At 35.0% G+C, this 18385-nt stretch overlaps 1 protein-coding gene across 1 annotated transcript in view; it reads right to left on the bottom strand.

The window, feature by feature from the left end:
• Window positions 1–18385, bottom strand: part of CRIM1 (cysteine rich transmembrane BMP regulator 1) — a 179666-nt gene that overhangs the window by 2330 nt on the left and 158951 nt on the right. The window contains exons 10-16 of the mRNA XM_035558101.2: window positions 15816–15937; window positions 10811–11020; window positions 8799–9014; window positions 7166–7387; window positions 3359–3553; window positions 2200–2322; window positions 698–885 (exon numbers count right to left, since the gene is read on the bottom strand). Of these exons, the coding sequence (XP_035413994.1) occupies window positions 698–885; window positions 2200–2322; window positions 3359–3553; window positions 7166–7387; window positions 8799–9014; window positions 10811–11020; window positions 15816–15937 (1276 nt within the window). The remainder of the gene's footprint in view (window positions 1–697; window positions 886–2199; window positions 2323–3358; window positions 3554–7165; window positions 7388–8798; window positions 9015–10810; window positions 11021–15815; window positions 15938–18385) is intronic.

Below are 18385 nucleotides of genomic sequence, written 5' to 3'. Positions count from 1 at the left end.
TTAGATGTATGGACAAAGCCTGTCTGATTAGAACTACGAAGTGTGAGAGAGATAAACTGGGGAACAGATATAAAGGGAATTTGAATATGGAGTGAGGGCTTTGTCTGCTGATGGAACTATTACTCAAAACAGAACAATACAATGCTTATTTCAGTGTTCATTTCCAAGCTTCCTGCTTCTTCCCTTTTTTAATTTATAACTTCAGAACACTTAGTAGCTAGTTTTTTCCCAAGATCTCTTCAAATATTAATTCCAGAACCTTATGATGCAGTTATTAGAAAATGTGATATACACTACTAGTACGTACAATACCTGATGTTGGACAATTGCTTTCTAAACTTTTATCCACTTTAAAAGTAAAATGTTCTCTCAAGAGATTGACTGCAGATGGGAGTTGCATGCATTTATGTACACACACACACAGGGTTTTTTTTTTGGGGGGGGTGAACTTTATTTCTATGTAGTGACCACTCATTACTGTGTGGTGCAACAAATTACTGCTTTTCATTTGACAGCGAAAATAATCCTTCAGGAGATTAAATAAATACTAACAGCCTGATGGGTATGACATGGTTTCAGGCATAAGGAAAAAATAATTTAAGAGAGTGATGTGAATTCGATTGCATCTCACAGAATATAGGAGTTAATCTTGTTTTTCAGAAAGGTGAGAACCTGGAAATAGGCATGGACACGGCACCTTTGTTGGAGCTTTGTAGCAGGACACTGGAATCCACTGCTTTTTCTGATTGACGAGCAGAAGGACAATGATCAGTAACAGTGCTATCGTGATTGGAATTGTCACTAAGGCAACAGAGCTGACTGACGCATCTTCACTGGGGTGCGGTCCACTTCCACTTCTGTACTCTCCCTGGAGATGATTCATGTCTGCAAGGCAAACGTGAGCATTTGTTAGTAATGGTAAATAGGCCACGACCATAAAGAAGAATCTAATTATAAAAGTCCCAGTCACAAATCCTGTCATTCACATGAATTTGGACTTTTTTTCCTGAAATGTCATCTTATTGGGAACAACTGAAATTGGAATAACTGAAAGCTAGTATTTAGTATAGTGACTATATTAGCCAGGAAAAAGCCATCAAAAAGAGAGAAAACTTTATGAAATCTAAAGGAGGAATAAAAAGCAACTCCGACTTAGTTGCATTCACTTCATCTTATTTGATCACAACTGAATTCCCATTCATACAAAAATCAAGCTGTGTTTCTATGCTGTGGAAAACCTGGAAGTCTTACAATGAAAGTATATATATATATGTTTTTTTAAGCTGATAAGACAGTGCAGACATGTATGCTCATTTGTTGAGAACATATCACAATACTTGCACCACTCAGCCTGTGAAAACAGACTACTGGCAGTCTACTAGACTCTATCTTTTCATGTAATTATAGAGCATTCCCACATAGTTTTCAGTGTGCGTTTACAAGTTCTCAGCCAGGATAGATGGAAAACAGATACCAATGCCTATGAGAAACGAAAACATTGCCATTGAAAAGTGTAACCTTTCTCCTAGCCATCAAACAGTAGTATGCTATGAGATGATCCCTGGATATAGCTAAATAAATACAAGTTTTGGTATTGCTTCAATTAGAAAGAGTTAAAAAAGACTGTGACATAGAGTGTTTTCCCCTACCCTAGAATAACGATTTCAGTATAGTTTTAAACAAGAGATGGTTTTACATCATTAGGTAACATTATTAGCTGTGCCATTATATTTAGTGTTTTTTTTTTTTCTCCATTCATTTTTCTGTGGCATATATTAACTTGTGGTACATTTTCCTGTTTTTATTTTTCAATACAAGAATGTCATATGGACCAAATCAAGGTTTATCAACTCCAATGGCATGGTAACAGCCTGCTTTTTGTATCAAAAAAGACACTGCAGAATCACTCCTCTTTCATCGTTTTATCATTTCCTTAATTTTATAGAACTCCATCAAACCAACACAGATGTCTCTTCCAAGCTGAAGATGTAATGATAATGAGATCAAATTGCATAAATACAGTTCAGTAGACTGACTCATCCTAACTCAAAACAAATTCATGTAACAGTTACTGCACTAAGGAGTATTCTGTCTTTTTCAAAGCATTACACAGATGGTACCAGAATTGAAAAAGTAAGTGTGTTAAAACCTGGGGAATAAACACAGACCTGAGTTAGCCCTGTTTATCTCAGATCTTACCTCTGTGAATGTGGATGATGTCATTTTCACTTGGTGTTGGCCAGTTTGGTACTTCTAATTCAATGTCTCCTCGATGATTTGTCTTCTCAATGGGGATGTTAGTAGGTTCAGGTACATACATCTCTGCAAAATGAGATAAATGTCTTTCATGGGCTTCATAACTTTCTAGTACTGCTCTTAATTCAGAAGATATGTTTGGCCATCTGCTTTGTCCTATGAAGCTTTTCATTTGTTTTAGAATTTTAACTACAACTACGGGATTTTGTTTTGATTTTGATTTGATGTAATATCCTTATTTTGTGTTACAATTTTTCCTCTATTACAATTCCTCTGTTACAATTTTTCCTCATCCTGTATACAGAATACATGCCTGCTGCCATTCACATTATCCTAATGTGAATGGAATGACATACTCCTATAGACAATTCTTTGCTTTTGAAAATACCATTTCAAAACACATACTTCACCACAGCCATGCTTCTTTTGTGGTACTAAACAACAAAAATGCTACATCTTCCAGCTGATATGTAACTGACAATTGCTGGCTTCTTCACTTTCCTTTTTTTTTTTTCTTTCCTGTTATCCCCAAAGTAGGAGAATTGCAAGAGTTGCTACTGCTGAACCTCCCCAAGTGTCCTGCCAGCAGTAGTTACCAGCAGACTTAAGGGCAAAGACCTGCAGAAATATGTCAGGGCTAGCATTAAAAAGCAGTTGTAATTCTTATGTCCCCTGTGTCAACAGCTAAGAAAATTTCGTATTACATATACACCAACGTAAAATGATAAATTAGGAATACAATATTTGAAAAGTAATGAGAGACTTAGAAGGGACAGAAATGTTAATCACTGACAGAAATTGCAGAGGCATAAAAATACTAATTATAATATTAATTAATTATTGTATTTTCATAAACTTGTAAACCAACAGAGAGCAGGGTCAAACAACTAATTTTTGAGTCTGCATTTCTTAGAATAAGTAAAATTCAAACTCTACATTTGCACAATATACCTATCTGTTATTTGCTTTCTCTGAAGTCTAAATGTTTGTAATCTCTTGTACACCATTCAGTATGGACTGATGTTCAAAAACCAATAAAAAAACCTGATTATCAGTGCTGGAAAGCAGCAGTACAATAATCTGGGTGGTCACATCACATTACCTGGACACATGGGACAGCAGCTTCCCTCCACGTTGATGGGTTCTGCACAAGGGAGGGGTGGGCAGCTGACAGTGGAGCAGAGTGTCTGACCCTGCAGGCAGTAGCAGTGTGTGCAGCTGTCGATGTCCCAGCGTTCCTCATCTGCGTATGTTTTTCCATTGAAGTGGCAGACCACTTTCTTTGGTACTGTATCTTCTGTTGAAAGAGAACAGAGCAGTGTGATGATGTGGTGATGGCCAATTGCACACAGATCTGATCTTTTCCCCAAATACAAAAGTGAAGCAATAGCTATAAAGAAATCCCAGCTAAAATTAAAAGATGCTCTCCACATCTTTCAACAAAGATTTTTCAGAAGCAGTGTAATTTCTGCTTCTTTATGAAGTACATAATTAGCCCGAGCTGCTGCTTCTCATTTTCCTCATGCAAAAGGCTAGAAGATGGATGACTGGGATATGATGATATCAAAAGCGCTGTGAAAATTAAGAGAAACTTTTTTGTTGATGTTGTTGGATTAAGACTCCCAACTCCTACACTTCCTTCTGTTTTCCTAGTAAACCCTATTTAAATAACAACAACTACCACCAAACAAACAAACTGCTACGTACAGTTCTAATTACCAAGGTTCAAGACAGACAAACTCAGTCTGGAATGCTTGAAGAAAAGACTCAGCAGGATGCTGAAGAGGATGAAGCAACTCTCAGGTGACATAACTAGAAGAGCTCAGACTATTTATTATGATAAAACAGATATCAAGGGCATTTGATTATTCTCCGTAACCACATCAATGGAAACCCCCCAAGAAATTGCACTCAGTATGTTTTCTCATGGTTCGTATTAAATAAATTAGAAATTGGTGGGATCTTAATCCTAAAAAGCAAGGTTCCAGAACACCTTTTCCAATGATCATTATAAAACAACTTTTTAGATAGATTTTGACACATTGGGTAATAGAGACCCAGACATGATGAAGCAAGCAGGTCTTGGAGCATTTATTTTCTACTTAAGCATTCAATACACCTCATTTTAATGCTGCATCCTATGCAAGTTTTTCAGGTGGTCTACTGTATACCTTCTGTTTCACTGAGAAGACAATCATGAACTGCTTAGCCTAGGACATTTTTTTGTTGCTATAGGATTTTATACATTATCAGAAAACCCCAAAAGACAACAACAAAGCAAAATAAAAACAAACAAAAACCCCGCAATACACAGCAGAACCCCCAAAAGCCAAAGAGCACCTCATTTTCATGTTAGCTTCTGTCTTCTGCTAGGGGCAGAAATTATGATGAAGAAATATGGTGATAATACTGAATTTTCAGATTAAGCAGATGCATGAGATAGCAGAACCAAATCACAAAATAACTTATTAAGCTGTCAGAGAAGTGCTGATATAAGTTTAATATTCACACAGATTGTCTATATAAATAGGTCAGCCAGAATTACCTCCCAAATATAAATATAAAGCCTTATTAAACATTTTGGCCATCGTTACATATTTTAATTAGTGACAACATAATAGACTGACATCATCCAGAATAACAAGGTTAGCAGTCAGCAGACCAGTGTCACAGATCTTGACACAGTAAATTCAAATGCAAAAATAGACCAGCAAGAAGAGTACTACTGAGAAAATACTAATGAAAGTATCCAAACATCTTAAATGTTCCAGAGGGCCTTGGTACAGGCATCCAGTGGCTTCCACGGGTTTAAGTATGTGTCTCAACCAGTGGAGACCTGTGTAGGTTAGAATGTAGGCTGGGGAGAGGGTGAGGAGCACAGCCTGAGCAGTCCTCTACTTCCTACTACACATGCAGAACTAAAGCTGAGTGCTCCCTGTGTGACTTCTTCAAGTCAGCAGCCTGGTTGGCTGGAAAAGTCCTCTGAGTTGCTCAGGTTTTTGTGAATTTATAAAGAATGTATGACAATTTAATACATACAGTAAGTGTTTTATTAGAAAAATGAACAAAGATAAACTCAGAGCAGCAGTATTGCACCTATGAACCTTGAGAGGATAGTCCTTTAATTCCTAAGAAACTATTATCTCATGCATCATTCCTGCTTGGTGTCCACCTCTATGAGAATATAAACACAGGATTTATCCCTAACACAGGCTACACCACCACCAAGTGCTCAAGGACAATGGAAACGAAGGAGAAACACAGGGAGAAACCCACATACAAAAATGCAGTCCAAAAGACAGCATAGCTCTACCTGTCTTTTCTCAAATTTCCTCTAACTTCACCAGGAAATCAAACACATCTGGTAAGCACACAGTCAGTGCTGTTTTCTGCATAAGACTAATCTTCTCTTTAATCAAATGGATATCACTTTATCCTTTCTAAAGTAGAAGGTTATCTTTCCAAATTAATCTTCCTTTGCACAAGAAAGAAAAATGTTGAACATACAGGAGGAATTTGAGGATTCAGAAAAACAACAAAGCATCCAAGGCCTGCATGATTTTGAATTTAAACCTATACTAACTAGTTTGACATAAACAAGATCTGGATCCCAAAAGAAGAAGAACAAAACAGTGCTAAAGCCCAACATCAATCTGAAATTCCAAAAAATGAAGGCCTGTTACTACAGTTTGCCTACTAAATACTTGATCAGCTACTAATGAAAAGAGGAAGGAAGAATCTCTACCAAGAAGTGCTTCACAATTCTCAAGACATGAAGAGCAGAACAGTGAGAAACAGTACTAAGGCTCATGTTCTGACTACTGGTTTCATTGCCACACACTTGTATATACTCTATACCTTTCTACATTAAAACATATTCTAGATTAAAATGAGCTTTATGGTTGCAAAGTCTATCACTGGAAGGAAAGCCTGCAGAGAGACAGTTGTCAAAGGAATTTTAAATCCTCCCCCTTTTGTATGCAAGCCATAATGAAAAAGTAGTAATAGGGTAAGATAATCCTTTCTCCTCAAAATGGCTTTATCAGGAATCCAAGCAAGGTTGCATGGGCAACTGAAAAGTTGATACTTCCCGTCTTTTCCAAGCATTTCTCTGATGGAGGTCCTTGCATATGCTATAGAATTGTATCACCTACTGTTAAATATTTTTTTTTTCTGCAGCAAATTAAAGATTTTGAGAGCTGTATCAATGGTACATATCTGAAAGAACTTCAACACCTTTCTGATGAAGAATTGTATTGTTAATAGATGGCAAAGTTGGGTCACATGTTCCATTAACAATACTCACAGCCCATCAATTTTAAGATATACTTTTTTACTGAATTATTATCCACTTTTCCACCCATTTTCTATTGGAAATATAGGCTATGGTAAATTCTGAATGCATTCCAGCAATGCTACAAAAACTTAATTTCAGAAAGTTCATTATAGAATTCTTCTCTATTGGCACCTTCCATCCTTCCATTCTACAGTCACTGTACTTACTGCAATAACACTTAAAAGCTTATAATCTTTTAATTAATCTTATAATTAATCTTTTATTAATGTTATTGAATATCTTGTATAATATATATGTTATCTGGCAGATATTCGTTTAAATTAAATAATTTTTGTGTAATGTTTTCATACAGTAAGGTAAATTACCAACTAATTTTTCAGGAGGATGTCCTCTTGTTTGTATGCGAATTACATTTTTATCTTCCTGCACTTGCACCTCAAAACTGCAAGTAATGATCCTCAACGCTCCCTACGTAGACTTTATACTCTTCAGTTCAAAAGAAGGCACAAACTGCATTTCCCCAAAATAGGCGGAATTTCAATTCAGAAATAAATCTTCTTTCTTATTCCCAGGAAGGGAATAGCAAGTTATCAACTATTTTTATTTGCTCACCAATACAATATGGACAACACTGTCCCTTTCTCAACACAGGTCTCTCACAGGATACTGGTGGGCAAGACTCAGAGTAGCATCTAATCACACCATCCATGCAAATGCAGCTAGTGCAGACATTGGGCTTCCAGGACTCAGCTGTCAAAAAAATATCTCCTTCATCGTTTTTGCAGTAACTGGGCATGCTCTCATTGCTTGAGGAAGAGGGTTGAAGAGGCTCATCTGTAAATATAAACAGATTAAGTTATTTAACTTACAGTAGCTAACTTCTCTGATATTTCTTCTACATAGGGTTCAATCTTCACATGCATGCCTATTCAGTCTCCGCACTTCTCATGGTAAGGTCTAGAATAAAGTTGATGTATACCTTTACTGAGTTTATTCAAAAAAACAAAAAAAAAGTGAAGTTATCAATCATATCAGGAACGACCTCTCAGAAAGGGACTTTAAATGTTCTAAACTGAATGGCATACATGAATTCACCTTAGAATTAGAGAGATTAAATTTTAAATTTAAAAAAATTTAAATGTCCCATGTCAGTTCAAGGCCTTGAATGATGCAAAGTCAAAAGCTGTTATGCTGCTGTCATCTTCATCTTCATATAGGAGCTGATTATAAGCTGTGGATAAACAGATGGAGCTTGATCAGGCTTCATCTTAATGCGAATGGGTCTGCTCTAATTCTCATGCACTCACATGGGGGGATATTTCTCCAGTTAAGCTGCATTTTAACAGACATTATAGATCAAGAAATATGACTGTAGGTGCAGAGAACATGTAAGAAAGGAGAAAAAAAGATTCATAAGAGTTCTCAATCTAACTATGCAAGATAGGAGACTAAGCTTCTCATGTAGCCAGTGAAGAAAGATCAACTTCTCCAAACTGTATTTTGAAGTTAAACAAAATGAATGTTCACCATTAATAATAAGAAAAAAATAGAAGTCAGGAGAACTGGCTAACTTTTTCACTGAAAACACATAATCAAGAAAAAAAATATCTCCCAAACCAACAAAAACCCTGAGGAAGAAATGGCAAAACCTAACTTTTTAATTTAAAATTAGATGTTTAGATTTTGTTTTATATAAAGACAAATATTTTCTCAGCAAGTTCACGTACAAATCCTGGGTTTGCACTGCATTTCCACTGCAATAAACTCCCTCATTTGCTATGTAAAATAGGAATTCACATTTATTTATAATTGTATCTCTTTCCTCAGGGAAAAGCAAATCCTGTTACCTTCTAGACACTGTGAGGCAGTCTACTGCTGGGCTGGAATGCTTTGATGTTTGTCAGTTGCCTTCAAGTCACTCTCAAATCACATCAGGTGAAGATAAAAGCAAACACAAGTACTTTTGTGACCAAATCCCACATATCCAACCCTTACATTATTAGATTGCCCTCAGAGATGATGTCCAAACTTCAGGAACATGAGTCCCCTAACATATTAGGTAACTCTTGCACACAGTCAAATTTTGCAGCTGAAATGGAGACTGCAGACTCACACTCCAAAATTCTAAAGACACGACAACACACCTGCGTACAACAACCATGTATGCACTGAAACATTTAATATTCATATCATAAATTCTAAGATTAAGAAAGGACTCTGATGAAAGATGGTTGGTAATATATACCTGGACACTGAGGACAGCAGGAGTCCTGTGTGCGGGTGGGGTTTTGACACAGAAGAGGAGGACAGACTTCAGTCTCACACAGGACTCGTCCACTGTGGCATGTACATTGCGTGCAAGAATCGATATTCCACGTCTCTCCTTCTACAAAGTATTCGCCACCAGGAGCATGACAGATTGAAGGACTGGTGAGCTCTGGCTTCTGCACAATTATTTCATCTGGAAAAAACAGAATTGAAAGATAAGCAAAAACAACCATGACTCCAATGATTAAAAAATATACTCAACCTTTATTTATTTCTGTTATTATTGAAAATATTAGGATTAACAAAACTGGCTATTAATACATTCTTAATGAAGCTCTTTTGACTTTGTGTCACTTACCCGTATCTTACAGAAAATGTTAAAAAAGAACAAGAAACAATTTGGGAATCAGTCTGAATTGTTAATAGTTACTATAAATCAGAGATAACCAAGTATTCTTGACATTTCAGAAAGAAATCAAACTAATCTATAACATGGGAATGCCAAGAAACAATTGTCATTTTCTGAAAATGTATACTGACTGGACAATATCTAAACTGCTAAATATTGCATAACTGTAATTCCTGAAAGGATGGATAAGTATGCAATCAGTCTGGGACTTGGGAAGATTCAACTGTGTGCCTTAAAAATCCTAAATGATTTGTGTCTGTAACGTTTGGTGCCAGATTAAAAACAAGAACAAAGAAACCCCAGCCCCTAAAAACTTAAAAGCACTTAACACTGGTAGAAGTACATCGTGAAAGAGGATTGTTCCATAAAACCAAACCAAACCAAACCAAAAACCCAAACATCTGCAGTAGTAGCTTCATAAAAATTGAGCCCAAGGTGAGCAAAGTGTATAGACTTTTATTTTCAGTGACTGTGTCACCAAATTAATCTTAATTCCTTTTCACGCAATTAATTTCATTAAGTCTACAGCCCTAGCTAAAGACTCATCCAGCATCTAATGCAGGCAGTTAGAGGCAATCTGACCTCCTTCGAGTTGAGAAAGGAACTGGAGCTATTTCCCTTGATCAGCATGAGCGTTCTCCAACCACTGGGGTATTAAAAAAAATGGGTGTTCTCTCTTCGCCATTGGGTGTTTTAAAAATAAAAAAGAGATGTGTCCTGCACTTTGAAAGTGTTTAAGCAATTACCATCCATAAATTTCTGCCATGGACAACATCTGCACAGCCTGGTTAAGAAGTTTCTCTTCCACATAAGGTGTGAGCTTCAAAACAACAACGCAACTTTGCAATCTACTTTTCTAATAAAAGAGTCCCATATCCTTTTGAGGACTATGCTCTTCCACTTACCATACGGTGAAAATTGGATTAGAGATTGACATTTGTTGATGCAATCTAAGGACATACATCATCTTACATCCTAAGGAGGATATACTCTTGTGTCATATTCAGAAAGAGTATTTGGCTACTTATTTTGTCCCAAGGATTTCCTGTTCTTTCCAAAGAAATCAAAGCTGTTCATAATTGCTTGAATCCTGGTAGTGCTTTCTTACTGTTTTGTTATTCGTATTAGCATCACGAGCCTCGTTGGTCCTACTTGTAACGTGACTTCCAATCAAGCCATAGACAATATGACTATATTACAAACAAATCTATTCAGCACATAAAATATTGTAGGAATCAATCTGAAGTCAGGGGACATTACTCTTTTACTCTTTCCACGCTGTAATAAAGCAAAGTTCTTTCATAGCTGTTTTCCATATTATCACTTCTTATTACAATTATATTGGAATGCGACATTTATTGTACTTGGCCTTCCCACCTAAAGAATAAAAATAATTTTCTCCTGCTGGTGGCATAGGAACAGTCCCTCAGAACATAGAGTCATGATATTCAATTGCTTAAGACATCTCTTTAAATGTATACTTCATTTATACTTAAACTGAATGAGTTTTAATGTATCATGAAACACCACACACACGAAATGAAGCCCAATTACAAAGAATGCAGAAGAGGTCACATTACCTGGACATGATGGGCAACACTGCCCTGGATGTATGGTGGGGTTGCCACAATTAGGAACAGGGCAGGTGATCAAGGCACACATTTCCCTTCCGTTGTGACAGTAACATTCCCTGCAGCCATCATGCCAGCTCTCTTCATTTTCATGTCGGCGCCCATCCATTGACAGGCAAGAGCCTGTTTTAACTGGAGGCATAAGAGAAGCAGTTGCCTCTGCAAGAAGACAAAGGAAAATGTTATTTCCTAAAAAGCTTAGAAAAACATATACTGCATGCCTGGTTTGCATTTATTTTTAAAGCACATATAAGATCAAGTGATTAATAATTTTATCATTTACACTTAGAAATAAAGTAAACTTTAGACAATTCAAAGGTACACTGAAGGGGATGGTAAGCCATAGTAGAATTTATTTCCTTTAAAAATGTAATCACTTCTTTCTGTTGTGCCTATAACTGTTTTTAGTAGTATAAAAATTCAGTACTGGCTAAATAATGTAAGGGGAAAAAATGAAAGGTAACAGAAGGAAATGGTTGAAAGCATAGGGCATATTTAAAATGAACCAGAATATTTTTATATCTTACAGTGTATTATATTATCTATAATGTGAATACCTGATAGGTGGTAGAACATGAAAGTATTTAGAAGAGCTAAGAATGGTTCCATATATACTGTGAATGTAAAAAAACAAAAAAATTACAAGCAAGTTCTAATGAGATCATGCCAGATACTAGAAATATTTCATAAAACACTACCTGCAAGAAATTATGTGTGTTAGTTACTTATAAGTGATGTTTGGAAGATGACTGCTCTGACAATTTTATCCCTCATTCCTGGGTTTTACTGCAATGAGAATGCAGCTGTTGGAATGCTGCGGTACTTGCACGCAGCAAGAACAGGCAAGCTTTCGGTCTAGGGAGGATGAAGTCTCATTTGTATCCTAAGGGGGTATTTAAGTGCTGAAAGACTCAGCCTCAGTATATTCTTTGTTTATCAGCAGAGTGAATTTAGAGCCTAACAATCCCTCACCCTCATCATTATTATGATGAAGGATTTTGGATCACTTTGTCAGTGAGCTCTTTTTCAGTGGTACATAAACACTTACATATGTAAGGTTATTTGTATTAAAGATGCTTATGCATCTTTCTGTTTAAAAAAGGATGCAATATGAAAAGTAGTAGTGTTAAAGTGTATTTTAATTAGTTTTCTTTTCTCTCTTTTTATTTATTTATTAATTAACATATAGGTCAGCACTTTATCTGTGATGGATCTGTCAATGGTGGCCTAAGAACGACAAGCAGATGTTATGAAGTGGGTTTGATACACATTATCAGAATATAAACCCAATAAACAGAAATTACATCAGTATACTATTTTGTGAATTCCAAAAAAATACAGAAAAAATAAAAAATCAAAATGGCACGGAGTAAAATACTTCTAAAAGCAATTTTAATCTTATTTAATGAACAGAAACACTATGGAAAAGTTACATATAGTTACTACACATTTATATGGTATAATACTGAATGGTATCACTGGAATACTGTCTTACATTAAAATCATTATTGATACATGTAGGTCATGGATGAGAATACTCTTCCTTAATAAATATTTTAAAGTTTCTGATGAATTCAAGCTTTTGTTTTTAAGATATTCTTATGTACACTTCTAAATTTGAAAAAGCAAACCATGCATATAGGCAGATACTCAAGATTAGCTCAATAAACTGAGATTTACTTAAAAATTGAAAACTGAAAACAAAGTTGCACAAAGGATAACACTTAAAGTGGAAACCAAATGCCGAAATACAGAGTAGGAATAACTGCATGGTGAGCTACGGCTGAAAATAATCTCAGAATTATAGTAGTTTACAAGTAAAATATGGGTCAGGAATGTGACACTACTAAAGTAAAGGGACGTTCAGCTTTAGATATCATACAGGGGTGCCATACATTTAAACGCAGTACTACTAAATCTACTATTTGGGAGGTTATGCTGATGCAAAAGTGAAATATCCAGCTCTAGAACTGCAATGAAAGATCACAAGAACTGGGCTTATTTGGCTGAAAATAATACATTTAGGAGGCTCTAATTGCAAAAGCATTAAGTAATTAAGTATTGCAAAAATTCTAAAGGGAATGGTGATAATCCCTGAATCTGCTGAGCTTAGCGCAAGAAGTAACCAGTTTAATTCTTAGAAAGGGAGACAGAAATATTTTTAAAAATCATTTAAAAATGCCACATATTTGTAGCCACTGGAAAACACAATTTAGAGTTTGGTGTAGATTTTTTTTTTTCTTTTGAGATTGGAGGTTCTTAAGAAATTAAACTTTAGATAAACATCTGTCAAGGATTATCCAGATGCACTTGACATTATGCAAGGGCAGAGAAATGGACTCTTGGTTTTCCAGAGGACTATCTCAGCACTGTATTTCTATGGTTCTACTTTTTTTTAACCCTAGCATAAGTTATTTGCAGAAGCAATTATCTAAAAAGTGAAGCTAATTCACAGGCAGGTAATTTACCCATCTGTACCTCCATTCAGCAGTTATCCTTTCTTACTTCACTTTTTATTTTTTATTTTTATTTCCAATAAAAAAAAAGTTATATTGCAGCTTATAACAGTGAAATCTCTGCTTTGCATTGATGCAAGGCATACTTCATTTTTTCATTTATTTATTTATTTGTTGCTGGAGGTCCTAAGATATACCTGCTTAAAAAGTTAAGAATGGAGTCATTACACAAAGCAGTAGGAGGATATTCAAACTTACTTGTCTATAGCTAGAAATCAAAACACACAAGCAAGAATTAAAGAAAGCAAGCATGAAAGAGCAGTTAGGATGAGAGAGAGTCTGAGTACAAACAAGAAGTTATTAAATGTGATACATGGAGCTGAGTAATGAAGGAAGTCTTAAACTAACACAAAACAAGTCAAAAATGATTGAGTGTTAGATCACTGAAAGGAAAAAGACATAAAACAAAAAAGAGTAGTTGTTACTTTAATAGCTAGCAATGGCAAATATTTCACAGAAAACTTCATTGATTTGTTGCATGAAAAACAAAATGTTCCTACGGCTACTTGAGACAAAGGGGAAAAACAGATGCTTCCTTCTACTTCTAAAAAGAACATTAAACAGAAGCTGCTATTACTTTGATTACAGGCTATTCAATAATAGTAACTTTAAAAAAAAATGATCTCCATTATATTTAAAATCAACCACATACATTTTTAATGGCAACTATTTTGATTTATGCATGTAGAATTCCTCTAGTAAAAAATTAAAACAAATAAGAATGCTTTATGACAGCTATCATGACACTTTTTCATGCTAGTATGAAATCAAGGAAAATACGAGAGCAACACAGATAAACTTTATGTGCAAGAGAGTATACTAATTTGAATTTTAGGATGCTGAGTACATAAGCCAGCAGAATTGCTACCTCATACCTTAGTCTACCTCATTTGAGTCCTCTGTAATTTGATACAGAGCAGGTAGGAACCTTAATAATCAATGAAATATAAAATCTACTAGGATTTAAAAAGGAAAATATTTTAGGACACACTGTTTTGCAGTACTTTATCCTTCTAAAAGATTCAATGCTGTAAGATGATACACACCATTATACTGCATTTGCTGCCTGTAATCAACTATTTTGTCATTACATATGAGTAAGTTAAAAAAGAATATTAATAACTTCGCCAAAAATGGCTTGAGACAGTAAAAGACGTATTGACTACATGGACATTGGTGCCTGCTTCACTGGTTATATAAAGGTGGAAAGGGCTAATGGCCGTGGCAAAAGACAAGAAAGGCTAATCTGCTCATTTTTATGACTTCACCATAACAAAAAAAACCCTTGAAGATAAGTTAAAATATCCAAATTGCATTAAAAAAAGTAACAGTGTATATATAGTATATTTCCATATATTATATATTAATGTATTACTATTTTTATAGATATATAGTGTACCTTTATACAGAGCTTACATGTTCTTTAATTAGTCAAACCACTCACAGTTAATGACAGAAGCATTCTGAGACACCTTCCCAGCAGTAAAGTACTCTGGGGTGATCCAGAAGACAACTCCTTTAAAGCTTAGTGGTCAAAATAGTTTCAGAGAAAATCTGGGTAAACTGATGATTCTGATGCCCCCCATTCTGATTCACCCCCAGGTGAATCTATATTAATATCCTTCCAGCTTGGCCACTGCAGACACCTGACTCTCTGTTTTACAGAGGGTAAAGAAGAAATCACACGTAATCTGAAAAATATCTCCAACCTGTTGGTCCTACAGTAGAATGGACCTATCTCTCTGACTGGAGTATGCAACAGTGTATTTTGTGCAGACAAACACAAACCTATTTCACTGGTAAGTTTCTCTCAGTAGCTGTTCAAACCACTTTTGGCACTGCATTTCACAAAGAATGTGTTACTGAACTGCTTTGCTATAGACCCTGGAGTTTCCCCTAGCACACTTTCCATTATTTTTATATTAAACCTATTAGACTTATTTTATTATTAAGAGAACAAGGCATGCATACATATTTGTTTTTACACATAAACAGAATATATCCTAGGGACACCATGATTAATTTTTTCTTTTTTTTTTTTTAAGCAAAGGAGCAGCACATGCAATTATCTCCACTAAAGACAGAAACTGCAAGAACAGAAGCCAGAGGAAAAGCACTTTTGGGAAAATTTCAGAAATTTCAGAAGTGCTTAAATTAGACTGATAGAATTTTACATGGATTTATGGTAAATATCTTTTATCAGGATTACTTCCCAGACAATGAGCAAAGCAACTTTCAGACTTGCTATCCTTGAGCAGACTGACCAACACATACTACTTTGAGCAGTTGCTCCTTTGAAGAAAGTTGAATAATCTCCTCCACCAGTTACCATATTTCAATTCTTACAAATTCCGTGGAGTATTCCTTTTCTTTTGCTCTGGCTTCCAACAGGTTTGAAAACAAGTTGTAATTATAGATGGTAATGCATTCACACCTACCTCTGCACTTGCAGATAACACACCCATGGTTGTTCTGCTGGAAGCCCATTGGGCAGATTTTACCACAAGGCATTTCCGGGCATTTCTTACACCGACAGATTTCACAGCCATGCTTGTTCTTCCTAGATGGTGAAATTAATTTGTAAAAGGTCAGCAGGACATTTTACATGTCTAAATGTCATGATTAAAATAAAAGCAAACTCTAAAGAACTGACGATCAAGAAAAAAAAAATTGTCTTTAACATTCACACTTATGTTCAGTGGGGTATGCAGGTCTCCATTCCTTGCATGTGCTCCCCCATGCAGCTGGCAACAGATCTGCATTTCGTATTTTCAAGCCATGGCAGATAATGAAGATGTATGTGCTTATGACTGCTATTGATGATCAATTCTTTTTTTTTTTTTTTCTCCCATGGGAAAAGTAGAAATGATTTCTAAAAATGTGAAGAAGTTGGAGAGGCAAGTGGGATTATGTTAAATTACTATGTTTTATAAAACAAATTATTGGTAACTTTTTCTCCACCAGTAGGTAACATAAAGTAGATTTCCACTCTTGCATCTTAAAACTGAAGAGATTTCTGAAAAGGTTAACATTTAACATTAGAAAAATAAATCACCAACATGACTACTTCTGATTTTCCACCCCCAGTACGCTTTTTTTTTTTAAATTATTTAAAAAAACCATCAACACACTTTTTTCTTTAGTCTTGAATTAGAGACCAAAGATTTAAATTCAATTAGAGACTTGTCTTCTATTAAGTCCCATGCTTTTGATGGTTAGAACAAGCCTGGAAGTTAAATAAGGCTTGCTATTTTAGAAAAGAAATTGGCATGGTAGCAATAAAGAACAGAACGAATGTATTACATAACTGCAAGTCTAAATCATTTTAGCACTGAAGTGAGATTTGAAGTGAAATGATCTTAAAATACAATTTTAACACAATTTTAGCTCTTTATGCTACAAAACATTACATACATGGTTATCTTTAAATATTACTCATTTCATTGACATCAATGCCATTATTCATATATTTTGTAGACAATGACAAGATTAGGGTGCTCGTATCCTTTCTTTTTTTTTTCTTTTTAATAAAAAAGGTACAATAGTATTACTAAAACCTTAACATTTAAAAATACCAACCAAGCATTGTGTATAATTAAATTGCATTTTGTATCTAAAACCAGAATTTCAATTGAAGAGAATTTTCAAATTAACTTCAGAAAATTTCGAGTTCAGTTTCTTTCATGTGCACAAAAATGCAGGTGAAAAACCATCCCCAAAACAGGGTTTTTAAAGCACTAGCATCAGCTTGAAATCAGTCCACTTTTAAGGCCTCTTTGTCTTACTCTTAGCTACCATTCTGTGCCTATTAATATTTGCAGTGCCTTCTAAAATTATTTTGCCAGATAGTTCACAGAGATTTATTAATATAACCATTTTATGTATATTTTACTTAAAAAAAAATAGGAAAGAAGTGTGCATTTCAGATTATTGAAGTACAGAAAGCACACAGAAATTTGTAATTTTCCTCTGTAGGTCAATATATTAAGTCAGTAATACACAGAGTAAAAATTACTTCTCTTTATTGCAAACAGCATAATTCTGTGAGACACATAACATTATTTTTATGATGCCTATTATTTGAAGCTGAACCATGTAGTGCCAGTCCATGGAGCAGTCAGGAACAGCATGACATTTGTTTTTGATCTCAAACAAAGCTTGCAGTTGCAGACGTCTTCTCACACCAGCCAAATAATATCATATATAGCACAGCATCAATATCTTAAAATTGAGGGCCTTGTGCAGTATGAGGATCATATATCATTCTCTGCTTGCTAGTATAGATCACAGTTCAACACAGATCATTAAGGTTTCCACTATGTTCCATTTAAAGTCATAAAAATACTGTCCAGTTTGCTTTAAACAAAAATTACAGTTTATATAAGCAAACCAGACAAACTTACTCAGTATGTAAAAGAGTATTTCTTCTTAAATTACTTTATTTGAAAAATATTCTACAATAAAATTAAAGAATACAACAATAAACTTAATACCTTCACGCAAACACAACACATTAATAGTAAATGACTCTGATAAATCTAGTTCAGAACAATCCTTATCAGCAGTAGAAAATCATTTTTAACACTTGTATGTGACTTCTGTGTTGAGACTTCCAGTGAGGAACATAGTTGGAACGAAAGAACATTTAGACCTTGGTTCATGAATATATTCAAACTATTTGTGTATGAGCCCAAAAAGCAAATGGCAATAGACATTAAAGAGACCTTATCTAATGGTTGTCTCATATTCTATTTTTTGAATAGACTAAAGCAAATGGCCTTGAAAATAATAATTTATTCATGCACTTGCACTACTAAAATTAAAAAAAGCTTTTCCTGTTCCTAACTGAATGTTATTCAATTGCAGTGAGTAAACAGTGAAAATTTTACACTTTATACCATCTCTACTGTTGCGGAAACACATGCATACACAGACTCCTTGAGCATGTGGATGGAAAAAGTCTTCTCAGATTCTGTTCTGATAGCTTTAACTTAATACTGCAACCCTG

This window comes from Cygnus atratus, chromosome 3, assembly GCF_013377495.2.
Source record: "Cygnus atratus isolate AKBS03 ecotype Queensland, Australia chromosome 3, CAtr_DNAZoo_HiC_assembly, whole genome shotgun sequence".
Lineage (NCBI taxonomy): Eukaryota > Metazoa > Chordata > Aves > Anseriformes > Anatidae > Cygnus > Cygnus atratus.
Note: the sequence above shows the minus strand (reverse complement) of the source record. Positions and strands in the feature narration are given on the sequence as shown.